Here is a 14,802-nt window from a genome sequence, read left to right as displayed (position 1 = left end):
CTCAGCACTGGGAAGGCAGAGAGAGGCAGGCAGATCCCTTCATTCAGCCAAGACTACATAGTGACGTCCTGTCCATAAAAGGGGGGAGGGGCACAGAGATGGCTTAGTTGGAAAAGTACTTGTGCAAGCATGGGGACCCATTGTGTAAAACATCTGTAGCCAGCCCTGGGGAGGCAGAGACACACGGGTGAGTAAAACATCTGTAGCCAGCAGAGGGGAGGGCAGAGACAGACAGGTGGGTGTGTAAAACATCTGTAGCCAGCCCTGGGGAGGCAGAGACAGACAGGTGGGTGCCTTGAGGTTGCTGGTCTTTTCCTAGCCAATTCTGCTTTTCCAAACCTCAGGAAGACCTTAATAAAACTGGATTGTGTTGAAGACATCCAGCATAGCTCTCTGGACTGCACGCGCGTGCACACACACACATACACACACACACACCACACAAATGTCGGCAGCACGCTAGCTTCAGCATTATGAGGAAAGTTGCCAGTCTCCCATCCTCTGTTAGTTGCTGGAACACTACTCCCTTCGTGGTCCTGCATAGCTGTGCCAACTCCAGATATCACACTCATCTGCACCATCGGCCTGGATTTCGTCAGTGGGAGGATCCACTCCCCAAAGCCCATTCACATGCAGCTTCCCACTCATGTCCCATTGGTCACGAGAGCACCAGGATCGTGGCTACCTGTGACCCATGTCCTCATCTGGGATGGGGACATTCTCGGATGAATGGTGCAAGGGTCATCATTTACATGAGGGCGTGCTCCCCAACAGCTGCACCAGGTCACGCGATGATGTCACAGAAGCCACACCCGGAGCCTCTCAGGTGAGTCCCCACTGTCCCATTCTTCAGCCTCTCTCAGATCTCGACGCTGGGGTTGCACAGGAAGAAGTGATGACTGGAATCTTAGGAACCAGTCTCGTGACTTCCTTCTCCCATTTAGCAGGAAGTGCTGTAGTTCATTACCATGGACCTGACTGTCGCCGGTTAGTAGTCATGGCTGCTGGACGGATGTGTCTGTTCTCCAAGACAGCACCACATAAGTGATTCAGAGAGAAAAAACACCACCATACAACACAGTAGCTACATTTACTGAACCTTCACTGCCTAGAGCTCCTCAGAGAGGGGTGGGGTCCCGTGGGCCCCTCACACACCAAGGCCTTTTTGATTGTTTTTTTTGTTTTTGTTTGAGACAGGCTGTTGCTATGCAGCTCTAGCTAGCTTGGAACTCTGTGTAGATCCAGCTGGCCTTAAACTCAGAGATCCACCTGCCTCTGCATCCTGAGTGCTGGGATTAAAGGTGTGCACCACCAAGTCCTATGTCATTTCAAAATAGATTTATTTTTAGTTCTGCGTGTGTATGTATGTGTGTGTGTGTATGTATGTGAGTATGTACATATGTGTCTGTATGTCTGTCTGTATGTGTCTGTGTATGCATGCATGCATGTGTGTATGTGTCTTTAGTGTGTGTGTGTAGTGTATGTATGTGAGTATGTACATATGTGTCTGTATGTCTGTATGTATGTGTCTGTGTATGCATGCATGCATGTGTGTATGTGTCTTTAGTGTGTGTGTGTGTATGTATGTGAGTATGTATGTGTCTGTGTATGCATGCATGCATGTGTGTATGTGTCTTTAGTGTGTGTGTGTAGTGTATGTATGTGAGTATGTATGTGTCTGTGTATGCATGCATGCATGTGTGTATGTGTCTTTAGTGTGTGTGTGTAGTGTATGTATGTGAGTATGTATGTGTCTTTGTGTGTCTGTGTGTGTATGCCACAGGAGTTCAGGTGCTCACAGAATTCAGAGAGGAGCTGGAGTTACAGATAATTGTGAGCTGCCTGATGTGGATGCTGGGAGCCAAACTCAGCCCTCTGCAAGAGCAGCACATGCTCCAAACTACTAAGCGTCTCTCCAGCCCCCAGGGACCCAGGGTCTTAATTAAATACATGCCTACAAAGCAAGAGAAACTGGGTGTGGCCTTGCTGAGGGTGGACTTAGCCAACCAATTGAGGATAAGTTTTTATATTTTACATAACATGCCACAGAACTCAGCTAATTCTCTCTTGATTTTTTTTCTTTTTTCTTCCTTTTTTTAAATTTAAGTTAGAATCAAGCTTGCTTAATATGTCAATCCCAGTTCCCTCTCCCTCCTCTCCTCCCCCGCCCCCCCACCAGGCCCCTCTAGTCCCCCACCCAATCTCCACTCTCTGATCCCCAGGGAGGGTGAGTGCTAATCCTTTTAAGAATTCCCTCTAAGTAGAAGCTATAGGTAATTCCCTTTTCCAAAACGAAACGTGACCACACTCCCAGAGGGGTCCAGTCCTGAGCCAGGAAGAAGCTTGCACACAGGTTAGCTGAGCGGTGGTGGCACACGCCTTTAATCCCAGCACTCAGGAGGCAGAGGCAGGCGGATCTCTGTGAGTTTGAGACCAGCCTGGTCTACAGAGTGAGTTCCAGGACAGCCTCCAAAGCCACAGAGAAACCCTGTGGCTCCAAAGCCACAGAAAAACAGCAAAAAGCCAACAAACAAAAGAATAAGAAGAAAGAAAAAAGAGGAAAGAAAGAAAGCACGGAGGGACATGAAAGAGGATTCTGTCCCTAACTCCAAGGGTCTTAAGAAGTGGGGCCACAGCCGGGCCTGCTTGGGAAGCTGAGGCAAGAGAATTATTCAAGGACACCTGTGATACCTATGTCGGGGAACGTAAATGAACTGTCATTTCTATCAAAGGGTTAAATGGAAACGGGAAGGAATCATGATTACACTTAGATGTTGCATAACCAGTTAGCTCAATGATTAATTAAAACTGCAACTGACAATATCTTACTAAGTATGTGACTTATGGACACAATCAGATAAGTGTTAAGTGAATTTGAAGAAAAGACAGAATGAAATTGTTGTAAGAGAAGAGGGACGAGAGGGTGTAAATGAGATGTATTTTCTTTTCTCTCCAAAAGTTAAAAGATAAATAAGTTCCACCGTTAAAGGGACTTGTAAAGACATAATCTAGGCTCAGTGGTTAAGAACACTCACTGCTCTCGCAGTGGACCCAAGTGAGGTCCCCAGCACCCACATGATGAGTGGTTACAGCAGCTATAACTCCAGTTCTAGGTGGCCCAGCATATCTCCTTTCTTCCTTTTTCTGCTCCTCTCTTCCTCCTCCCCCTTCCTTCCTTCCTTACATCTGTGTGTGAGGGTGCGCTTGTCTACATCTGTGTACACGCTGTGCCTGTGTGGTGTACACAGAGGACAGAGGGCACTGGTCTCCTGGAACTGGAGTTAAAGACATTGCAAGCTGCCATGGGAAACTGGCCGTGGGTCCTGTGGAAGAGCAGCCAGTGCTCTTAACTGCTGAGCCATCTCTCCAGCCACTGGAACACTCTTCTGACCTCTAAGCAACAGGCGTGCACATGGTGCACGTACGTACACACACACACAGAGACACACACAGACACACACATACACACACTCACACACACACTTGAGCAACAAAACCAAACCCAGTGGTTCCCTGCAGGGTGTGTGTGCCTGCTTGATTAGGCGCAGCTATGCCCCTGTCTACAGATTTTGCTTTGCAAAAAATACTTCGGATCCTTGAGACACAGACCAATTTCTAAAAATACCAAGACCCGGTCTCAAAATAAAAAGTAAAAGGACACTCAAAAGACAGGCATGGTGATGTACACCTGTAATCCCTGCACTCAGGAAGTTGAGGCAGGAGGATTGCCTTGAGTTGAAGTCAGCAGCCTGGACTATACATATTGTGAATTCCAGACCAGCCTGGGCAGCAGAGTGAGGCACTGTCAAAAGTGGGGGGGGGGGAGCCCAGGGCAGAGCGTAGCATTGGAGAAATACTTCTCTCTCCCTGAGAACTCTGCAGTTGTATCCATAAAAGTCAAAATCTCACCCAAAACAGAGAGCAAAGTCCTGCTGCTTTGAAGGTGGAGCCAAGCCGTGCATGGTCGCCTTGGCCCCACCTCCAGGCCTGCGGAACAGTCCCTAGGGACAGCCACTAGGGACAGCTGCTGCAGGCAGAAGTTGTCCATAGCATCCGCGGTGACGATGGCGCTGCGCTGGGGCATCGTGTCAGCTGGCTTAATCGCCAACGACTTTACAACCATGCTGTGCTCACTGCCTCCCTCGGAACACCAGGTGCACCTCCCGTGGGAGTCCCTGAGTCTGAGGGGAGAGTGGGGCCCGGGGGTGAGGGTGGGGTCCCGAGGTCTGAGATGCCTCTGAGAGGAGAAGGGGACGCTGAGGTGTGATCCTCAAGGCCACAGGGGACTCGTTTTCAGGTCCCCCCTCTTCACCCAGTCTAAACCTGGGGTGCTTTGAGGTTTCAGGGAGTCTCTTAGCCACTCGGAGGAGGAGCTCTTGTGCAGTCAGGAACTGGGCCCTCACTTTCATTTGTTTGTTTGTTTTGCTTTGCCTCCTCTCAAGACAGGGTTTCTTTCTCAGTGTAGCCTTGGCTGTCCTGGAATTCTCTTTGTAGACCAGTCTGGCCTCACAGAGATCCGCCTGCCCCTGCCTCCCACGTGCTGGCATTAAAGGTGTGCACCACCACCGCCCTGCTCATTTTCCTATTTATTCAGAGTTTTGTCACGTGCCCAGGATGGCCTTGGACTCATTCTGTAGCTTGGGTTGGCCTGAGCATAAGTCAGTCTGGCTTTTCCAGCATCCATCCCCCCCTTCAGACAGCAGTATCTTCCATGGCCATCTTGGAACTTCCCTTCCGTTGCTTGCCTCCCAACTGCTTTATCTTCTACAAAGCTCCCTCCTCAACCCTTTGAATTTGACACCAGGTGGTAGCAGTGGCTGCGAGGGACCTGAACCGGGCGAAGGAGTTTGCCCAGAAACACGATATCCCCAAGGCATATGGCTCCTATGAGGAGTTGGCAAAGGACCCAAACGTGGGTGAGTGGCCTCGAAGCTGGAGGTGGGGGCAGAGGTCGGAACAGCCTCTTCCTGTGCTGTGGTAAATGTGTGATAACAAGTGCACCTGATGTCCTTGAATACCAGCACTCAGGAGGCAGAGGCAGACCCATCTCTGAGTTCAAGGCCAGCCTAGTCTACAAGAGCAAGTTCTAAGACACCCCTTCCCCCAGATAAAGCAGGTACACTTCTGGGGAAGTGGGGTCCAGCTGGGGTAGCAGGCAGAGTTAATGGGAAGGCACTTGGCTGGAGACTGGCTGAACTGTGTTAAGTTGTGCTTAGATGCCGGGTCACTGGAGCTAAGGGCAAGTTTTAAGTTTCTCAGGAGGCTGGGAATCTGTTAAGAATTTATTTTGCAGCACTGGGAATGGAATCTCACAATTTAGGCTCCACAGAGCTGCAGCCCAACATTTTGCTCTATTTTGAGAGAGGGTCCCTGTAGGGAGAGATCTCATGTACCCGTGAGGGGGAGGCAGAGACACAGGGGAAGGAAGGAGAGGTCACTCTTTCTCCTGGGGTCCTGGAGGTCGGAGACCAGCAGAGCTCTGACCTCAGTTCTCAGCTTCTCTCGTAACTGATTCCTCCCTAATAAAATAACGTATGGCATCCCCATCCTGTGTATGGTAATCTTCCTCTTCAGGTCTCACCGTGTAGCCCTGGCTAGCCTAAAACTTAATATGTAGATCAGGCTGGCCTCACACTCACAGAGCTCTGCCGGCCTTGCTTTGCAGTTTCTAATTGCTGGGATTAAAGGCCTGCGCTACCATGCCTGGCCCCTTGGATTTTTTGAGACAGACCTCACTATGTAGTCCAGGCTGGTCTCAAAATTGCTATCCGCCTGCATCAGCCTCCCAAAAGCCTGGTAGTCTCTTTTTTTTTTTTAATAATTTTTCTACATATGCCTTTAAGCTTTGCACTCTTTTTTTTTAAAGATTTTATTTATTTATTCTAAATACAACATCCTGTCTCTATGTATGTCTGAACACCAGCAGAGGGCGCCAGATCTCATTATGGATGGTTGTGAGCCACCATGTGGTTGCTGGGAATTGAACTCAGGACCTGTGGAAGAGCAGTCAGTGCTCTTAACGTCTGAGCCATCTCTCCAGCCCCAAGCCTGGTAGTCTCTTGATGAGAGGATTAGGACTGAGTACAGCACTCTGGCCCTGAACGCTGGCGGACAGGCCTCTTCTTGTGTGTGCTGCTGACTCCTCCCTTCTACTCTAGAGGTTGCCTACATTGCCACACAGCACCCCCAGCACAAGCCAGCGGTGCTCCTCTGCCTGGCAGCGGGCAAGGCCGTCCTTTGCGAGAAACCCATGGGTGTGAATGCAGCCGAGGTCCGGGAGATGGTTGCAGAGGCCCGTTCTCGGGGCATCTTCCTTATGGAGGTAAGCCTGGAGGGCCCTTCTGATGTTCGGAAACCATCAGCTGCCAGTAGTAAACACGGTTGCCCAAGCTTGCCCACTGTCAAAATGCCACCAGATCAGAATCTTGGTGTGGCCAGGATGTAACTGCATCTAGCCTCTGCTGAAGGCACATTCCCAAGTCCACTGCTCCCCACGTGCAGAGGCCAATACTAAGGTCAAGTGAGGAATAGCATTTATTTGGAAAGCAAGAAAACCAAAGACAGAAGCATTTTGCTGCTGCAAACTTACCTAGGGAGTTGTGGGGTTGTGTGTCAGGCCAGCCAGCAGCTCAGGAGAGTCCCATAGCACACAAGAGCTCAGCGTCCCAGAGGTACACGCTGCGTGCTCAGCTTCCGGTTACTGCTCACTCTCTGGACCTGAGGAAAGCGCAGATGAGAACAGTGACTCAGCCTTTGTAGCTTCAGGGCACACACAGCTTCCTTCTCCTGCAGAACAGGAGATAATGAAGAGATACTTTTCCAGAGCTCCATCTCCAACACAGGGGAGGGAACCTTCAAGTCGGTGCAGCTTTTAACCCGTTACATGGCTCCAGCCAGAGATGTCATCTACACCAAAGCTAACGGGAGACTAAAAATTTGCCACCAGAATGTGTGACTTCCAAAATTAGTGATTAAAAAACGTTTTATTAGTTATTCATTTACTATGCCACGTGTACACTCGGTGCCCACGGAGCACAGAGGACAGTGTCAGACACCCTGGACAGGCTGCGAGCCGCTGTGTGTCTGCTGGGAACCAAACCTGGGTCCTGTGTCGCAGTGGCAAGTGCTCCTGCTCCTAACCGCTGAGCCAGCTCTGCAGCCCCTGAAATGAGTGACGTTTCTAAAGTCAGCCAAGAAGAGTCAGGTATTCAATCCAAGTGCTCAGGAAGCAGAGGCAGGTGGTCCTCTGTGAGCTCAAGTCCAGCTCTGTCCACATCGCAAATTTCCAGCCAGCTAGAGCTACACAAGGAAGGCAGGAAGGGAGGGAGGGAGGAAGGAAGGAAGGAGAAAAGGAAGGCAGGCAAGCCAACCGAGCAATGCTAAAGAGACTATGAGGATGCAGCTCTGTGGACAGAGTATTTGCCACACATGCGGGAAGCCCTGGGCTCCGTCTTCAGCACCACAAGAAGCCGCGCGGTGGCTCACTTCCGTCAACACTAGGACGGAGACAGAGGCCCAGCATGGTGGTGAACACTTTTAATCTTAGCATTGGGACCTTTGTGAGTTCTAAGCCAGCTAGGGTTACAAGATTGTGTCTCAAAAACAGAAAAGACAAGAATGAAGGAAAGAAAGAAAGAGGGAGGGAGGGAGGGAAGGAGGGAGAAAAAAAGGGTTGTGGTGGAATAGAGCGATGGCTCAGAAGTTAAGAACACTGATTGAAGCTGGGTGGTGGTGGTCAATGACATTAATCCCGGCACTCTGGAGGCTGAGGCAGGTGGATCTCTGTGAGTTTGAGACCATCCTGGTGTACAGAGCTAGTACCAGGATAGTCTCCAAAGCCACAGAGAGAAGCCCTGTCTCAAGAAACCCGAAGAAACACACACCACTGGTTGATCTTCCAGAGGACCAGAGTTCAGGCAGGTATCAGCACACACATTGGATTGTTTGCAGTCACCTGTAACTCATTTCAGGGGATTTGACGCCCTCTTCTGGCCTTTGGGGGCACCTACATAAGTGCAAGTATCTCCGGCTACATAGATTGAGGCCAGCCTGAAATACATGAAACCCTTTATCAAAAGGAAAAAAAACCAACAAAACAAAAAGTCACCCAGAAGGGAAGCCAGCTTGCTTATTGAAGTGTGATGGCTGTCGTTACCCTTATCAAATGTGACAGACTCCCTCAGGCTGCATGGAATGTTCTTTAGCTTCCATGTTCAATTTCAGAAGAGAGAGAGGAGAGGGGGTTTGGAGAGAGGGGGATGCGTAGAACCTTTTTCAGGTAAAGGTTTGGTTTTTTTTGTTTTTTGTTTTTTTGAAACAGGATTTCTCTATAGCCTGGCAATTCTGTAGACCAGGCTGGCCTCAAACTCACAGAGATCCACCAGCCTCTACCCCTGAGTGCAGGGAATAAGGGCATACACACCATGCCGACCAATTTAGAGCTTTTTAAAAGGCTAGAGATGTCATCTCAGTGTATGGAGTGCTTCTCTAACCCAAGCTCTGGGTTCAGGTCCACCTGTCCAGGATGCCTACAGTGGTCTCAGCTGCCTGTCATAAAAATCAAGACACTCCCCCACGGGCCAATCTCATCTAGGAAGTTCCTCAACTGAGACTCACTTCTGCTTCATAGTGAGTCCGAAGCTTGCCCGAGCTACACAATACCCCGTCTAAGAACATGAACAAAACCACGTGTAGGACAGACAGTTGGAAAGGAAAGCTGGGGTGACGGCCCCAGGGGGTAGGTCAAGGCAGGACCTTATGCTGGGGCGATGGATTACCCTCAGGACTAGGACCCTGAGAGAGGTGTGGCTCATCGCCTTCTGAGTACTAACGCCTCCCTTTCCTTGGGCTCCCTCTCTGGTGTGCAGGCCATCTGGAGCCGGTTTTTTCCTGCCATGGAGGCTTTGCGGGAAGTTTTGGCCCAAGGAATTATCGGGGACGTACAAGTGGCCCGGGCAGAAATGGGGAGAGATATAACTTTTTTGCCCCGGGCCACAGACTGGAGCCAGGCCGGCGGCGGCCTGCTGGACATAGGCATCTACTGCGTCCAGTTCCTCTCCATGGTCTTTGGCGCGCTGAAGCCGGAGAAGATTTCAGCCATGGGAACCATTCATGAAACAGGTACTGCGTACCCTCGGTTGGATGGCAATAGGAGGCCTGCTTCTCAATCTCCTGCGCCCCACTCCGCCACCCCCACCAAAGAAACCAAATTAGATAACGGGAGGATTTCCTTGAGGGGCACCCTCCCTAGCCACGCACTAGACACCTAAGAAACTACCATCCCCAGAATGTCCAGGGACACATGTATACGTGGTTTAAGCGGGTGGCCACGCTCAAGGCTTTCTGGGAAATGTAGTTCAAAGAACTTGGGCAGCCCCGGAAAAGTAGGCGGGGCCCAACGTCTCCTTCAGACCCTGGCTCCCAAGCCCACCCTCTGCTCCTGGCCAGGCACTGACACTGTACCACGTGATCTGAGACTGGCTTGATGATCAAATGTTAATAATAGGGGTGTTGTGGGAGTTTATGAAGAATTGAAGTAACTGTTACTACTTAAGAAACACAAACAAGGCCGGGCAGTGGTGGCACACGCCTTTAGTCCCAGCACTCGGGAGGCAGAGGCAGGCGGATCTCTGTGAGTTTGAAGCCAGCCTGGTCTCCAGAGCGTGTTCCAGGACAGGCATGAGCCAGGCTCCAGGAGAGTCTGTCTCCAACAAACTAATAAAACCCAGCAAAAGCAACAAAAACGAAATGAAACAAAGCAGCAACAAAAAGGCCAAGTGCCCGGGCCAAGGTTGGAGGCGTGTGCAGTGTGTCCGTGCCCGGGCCAAGGTTGGAGGCGTGTGCAGTCTGCCCGTGCCCGGGCCAAGGTTGGAGGCGTGTGCAGTCTGCCCGTGCCCGGGCCAAGGTTGGAGGCGTGTGCAGTCTGTCCGTGCCCCACCCTGCCCCGAGCTGACCTGTGCTTTCTACAGGTGTGGACAACACGGTCAGTGTGCTTCTGCAGTACCCAGGAGGGGTCCACGGCAGTTTCACCTGCAGCATCACTTCCACCCTCCCCAACACGGCTTACGTGAGCGGCACCAAGGGCATGGCCCAGGTGAGACCTTACACGCCCAAGTGCTGGGGCCTGTGCAGCCACCGCCAGAGGGGACCCGAGGGCTGAAGCTTTTTCTTACCCTGCTTTTAAGACTTCAGACTCCTTAACAAGCCAAGGGGTGGGGTTTCGGCCTTGAGGTCACAGCCCCATAGTCTGGGCCTTAGGGCAAGCTAGTTCTTTTGATGTTTGGTTTTTGGTGCTGGGAAGGGAAGCCTGGCCTCCCTGACTGCTAACCATGTGCTCTGGCACCCAGTCACTCTGCAGCCCCGAGTTATTTCCATCTGCATTGGCCACTTTTGCTATTCTTGGGACCGAACGTCTGGCAGAGGCCATGTAACTGATGAAGGTCCATTTCGGCTCAGTGCATCAATGAGGGAAGGACGCAGAGGCTGAACCAGTTTGGGCTGTAGCAATGGGAGCTTTCCACACAGCTTGCTCACACCATGACAGTGAGGAAGCTGAGAACTCAGCTGGGCTCCAATACTGGACGGGAGCTCCCAGGCCCACCCACTGTGCTGTGAACAGTTCCGGTTCTAAACACACAGCTGACGGCCTGGGATCTTGCAGTTGTTTCCAGACACAATCTGTTTATTAATAGAGGTCAGTTTTCCTGGATTCCTGGGATGCTGTTGCTAAAAAGAAATCCTATTTTTGATCAGAAAGCATAGCTCAGTGGAAGGCATGGCTAGTGTGTATGGTAACCTGCATTTGCTACCTAGCTTGCAAAGAAAGGAGACCCTGCTGGGCCTAGCGGGGCAGGGGGAATCATGGTTCCAGGCATTCTGGGCTATGGAGGGATTTCAAGGACAGTCTGGACTACTCAGCAAGACCTTCAAAAATAAAAAGTGGAGAGAGACTCTAGAGACAGAGAGGTCCAGCACATGCCTAGAATCCCCCAGCGAGGGGCTGTGTGGGGTTCAGGAGTGGAGCACTTACTTAGTGCACAGCTGGGAGTGTGTGTGGTCCCTAACACGTCAATGCAAAAAACTTGAAAAGAGAGAAAGAAATCGGCCTGGTGGTGCACGCCTTTAATCCCAGCACTCGGGAGGCAGAGGCAGGCGGATCTCTGTGAGTTCGAGGCCAGTCTGGTCTACAGAGGGAGTTCCAGGACAGGTTCCAAAACAATACAGAGAAACCCTGTCTCGAAGAGCCAAAGAGAGAGAGAGGGAAAGAGAGAGGGAGAGAGAGAGAGAACTCATATATACAGCAAGTCAAACTACAATGATTTGAACCTTTTCCTGCATTTTGAAGGATTTCTACCATCCTCACCTTGTGTCCAAGTTGTCATCTCAGAGTTTCCATTCTGTTCTACAAGAGGGCGGAGGGCTAGTTTACCTTCCAGTCCTCTACCAGAGTAGAAGGAAGGCTGTCAGTGTTCTTCTTTGCCCGGGGCCTTGGATGAATGTAGACTTAGCAAAAGCAGGGGAATCAGCTTCTTGGGAACTGACTGCCCACTGCTCTGCAAAAAGCTTTTTTATTGTTACAGAATTTACATCATTTTGTTTTTCGAGGCAGGGTTTCTCTATTTTACCACTCTGGCTGTCCTGAAACTTGCTTTGTAGACCAGAGGCTGGAGAATCCTTCAGGAAGAACTTAGGTAAGAATCAAACACTTTGGAGCTGGAGAGATGGCTCAGAGGTTAAGAGCACTGGCTGCTCTTCCAGAGGTCCTGAGTTCAATTCCCAGCAACTACATGGTGACTCACAACCATCTGTAATGAGATCTGGCGCCCTCTTCTGGCAGACAGGGATACATGCAGACAGAACACTGTACACATAATAAATCTTTATTTATTTATTTATTTATTATTATGTATACAATCCTCAGCCTGCATACCAGCAGAGGGTATCAGAGCTCATTCAAGGTGGTTGTGAGCCACCATGTGGTTGCTGGGAATTGAACTCAGGACCTTTGGAAGAATAATCAGTGCTCTTAACTGCTGAGTCATCTCTCCAGCCCCCATAATAAATCTTAAAAAAAAAAAAAAGAATCAAACGCTTCAAACAAAAGGTAACAACCACAAAAGGTTGTTAGCCTGATGGTAACACTTCAGATTTCAAGCCAGATGCAGGGTCTCTACAGAAGGTGTCCTATGGAAACCAGGTATGATGATGTTACATACTTATAATATCAGGCAGAAAAATCAGAATTCCAAGATCAGCCTCAGCTTTGCTGGGTTGGGGGTCCAGCCTGGGCTACACGAGGAAAGAAAAAAGTAAGAAAAGAAAACTGTGGGAGCCAAGAGTGATGATGCCGGCCTGCAATCCTGACACCTGGGGGTGTAGTCAGCCTTCGTTACTTGGGCTGAAGGAGGTCCTCGAGCCCATGGTAGTTGTGATTCTGGGGAGACAGCAGACAGGTCTTAGTGTGACAGGATCATTGCTAAGGAGCAAACTCTTCAACCCCAACCCGGCAGAAGGCAAGCTTGAGCCTCCCAAATCGATTGGGAGAAACCCCCAGCTCCCGTATCAGGCTGTTCGTGAAGCAGTCATTGTCATCTTCCTCCAGATAAGCAAAATATGGTGTCCAACAGAGCTGGTGGTGAACGACGAGCACCAAGAGTTCCCTCCGCCTGTCCTGGGGAAAGGGTACAACTTTTTAAACGGATCATGCCTGAGTTATGAAGTCAACCACGTCCGCGAGTGCCTTCGTAAAGGTGAGGAGTGGAGGACTCAGCCTGGGACCAGTCTAATCGTGATGTTGAGCTCCCTCATACCTGAAGCCAAAACAGAGTTTTGTTTTCTTTCTTTTCTTTTTTTGTTTTTTGGGGGGTTGTTTGTTTTTTTTTTTTTGTTTTGTTTTGTTTTGTTTTTCAAGACAGGGTTTCTCTGTATTGCTTTGGAGGCTGTCCTGGCACTCGCTCTGTAGACCAGGCTGGTCTCGAACTCACAGAGATCCACCTGCCTCTGCCTCCCCAGTGCTGGGATTAAAGGCGTGCGCCACCAACTCACAGCCTGCAAAAACAGCTCTCAAGAACTACATTTCCCAGGAGGCCCAGGGACATCTATCTTCTTAAACCACACCACCTATTCCACACCGGTGCTTCTGGGAATTGTAGTCTTTTTGGTGTTTGGTGTGGGTTTTGAAAGGCTCTTCCTGTGCTCTCTCCTTCCAGGTCTTAAGGAAAGTCCTATAGTTCCTCTGGCAGAGAGTGAGCTCTTGGCTGAAATCCTTGAGGAGGCGAGGAAGGCTATTGGAGTCACCTTCCCCCAGGATAAATGCTGATGCTACTCCTGGGTTGTACGTGGCAAGCGATAATTTTTCTACTTGGGACACACTAGCTTGACCCTCGTTGCTTTGGAGTTATTTTTGCAAAGCAGCCTCCTATAAGACAGCTTGCTTTTGTTTTTTTTTTATGCCTCAAACTACTTTTTATTTGCAACTACATGATTTCACGAAATTCTAATAATCACATAAAATAGATTTCCTTGTGTATAAATAACATACTCTCCATAACGTAAATGCTCAAAGGTGCTAGAACACATCACCCACTCCTACAATGCTTTTGAATCCAACAGAGTCGATGCACAACAAATAAATACTTAAGTCCAATATTAAAAACTCAGGCAGTTGACTAACTTTAATAAAGGTTCTCAAACTATTTCAGTATATCTGAAGAGTATATATATATATATATATATATATATATATAGACTTTTTAAAACAAGATTATTATCAATAACTTTTCTATAAAAATAAGTTTGATGGTTTAGTCCATCTAACTTCACGACAAGTATGAACTTTTAGTACACAGCAAGGAATATTCTTCTCTCAACATGACGTTGACACAATCGAAGGAGCTAGTGAGGAGCTAACATGTAAGGGTTAATCCAGTGATGGACTCCGGTCACATGTTCCAGGAGGAGGTACCCATGGCACTGGAATTGGACGGTTTGTTCTTCCTTCCTGGGTTTGGAAGAGGATGGTGACTCTGGCCATTCCTGCGGTACATTCTTGGCGTTTTTCTGGCAATGGGTACCACATTGGAAGAGGTGGGGGATATCAGTTCTGAAGTCTGGCACACGGGGCTTGGTGCTGGCTTAGTCCTCACTGTACACGCAGTCATCGCCTGTCCTGCAGCCCACCTGGGTGCTTCTTTGGGACCTTTGAGTGAAAGGGTTTCTGGTCCAAGGGTATCTTGGTGGTCTGGAGTTAAAGAACATCACCGTCACACCACGTAAGAAACCTCATTCAAGAGCTTTATTGGGGCAAAACCCAGGATGGCATAACAGAGCAGTGGGCTGGGCAGAGGGGCAGGATCATTTTCCTACAATGAGAACCCAAAATGACCCTGAAGGAATGTGGGATGCCTGGTGACTAATACTGCCAGGGTGACACTATGTCATGTGACTCTGTCCATCCTGCTCTCTTTCCTGGAGATTGTTTCTTTGCTAGGAAGTGAGTGAGGATGGGGTGGCAGCCGGGTATACTGGTGCACGCTTTTAGCTTTTAATCCCAGCACTCAGAAGGCAAAGACAGGAGGATCTCTATGAGTTATAGTAAGTTCCAGGCCAGCCAGTTACGAGGTGAGACCCTAGAGAGGGGATGGAGGGGCTGGGGAGGGCGGGTGGAGGCAGACAGAGACACTGCGCTGCAGTGATGACTCAGTTGACAGTACTTGTTGGTCTTGAAGAAGATACAGATTCAGTCACAGGGTGGTTCACAGCTGTCTTTAGCCCCAGCTCAAGAGAACCCCGATGGGTCTCCTG

General features: G+C 49.7%; 1 protein-coding gene across 1 annotated transcript; it reads left to right on the top strand.

Moving 5' to 3' along the window:
- The first annotated feature begins 3,999 nt into the window (after positions 1–3,999).
- Positions 4,000–13,694, top strand: Dhdh (dihydrodiol dehydrogenase). Its single transcript, XM_040736174.1, has 7 exons — positions 4,000–4,154; positions 4,805–4,916; positions 6,159–6,322; positions 8,868–9,120; positions 9,969–10,093; positions 12,602–12,749; positions 13,209–13,694. Exons 1-7 carry the CDS (start codon positions 4,065–4,067, stop codon positions 13,316–13,318), a joined length of 1,002 nt encoding a protein of 333 aa, XP_040592108.1. The 5' UTR covers positions 4,000–4,064; the 3' UTR covers positions 13,319–13,694.
- The last annotated feature ends 1,108 nt before the right edge of the window (positions 13,695–14,802 follow it).

Source organism: Mesocricetus auratus, unplaced genomic scaffold (genome assembly GCF_017639785.1).
Source record: "Mesocricetus auratus isolate SY011 unplaced genomic scaffold, BCM_Maur_2.0 Super-Scaffold_100054, whole genome shotgun sequence".
In the NCBI taxonomy this organism is placed as follows: Eukaryota; Metazoa; Chordata; class Mammalia; order Rodentia; family Cricetidae; genus Mesocricetus; species Mesocricetus auratus.
The sequence above is the reverse complement of the archived record's forward strand: the minus strand, read 5'-3'. Positions and strand labels throughout refer to the sequence as shown.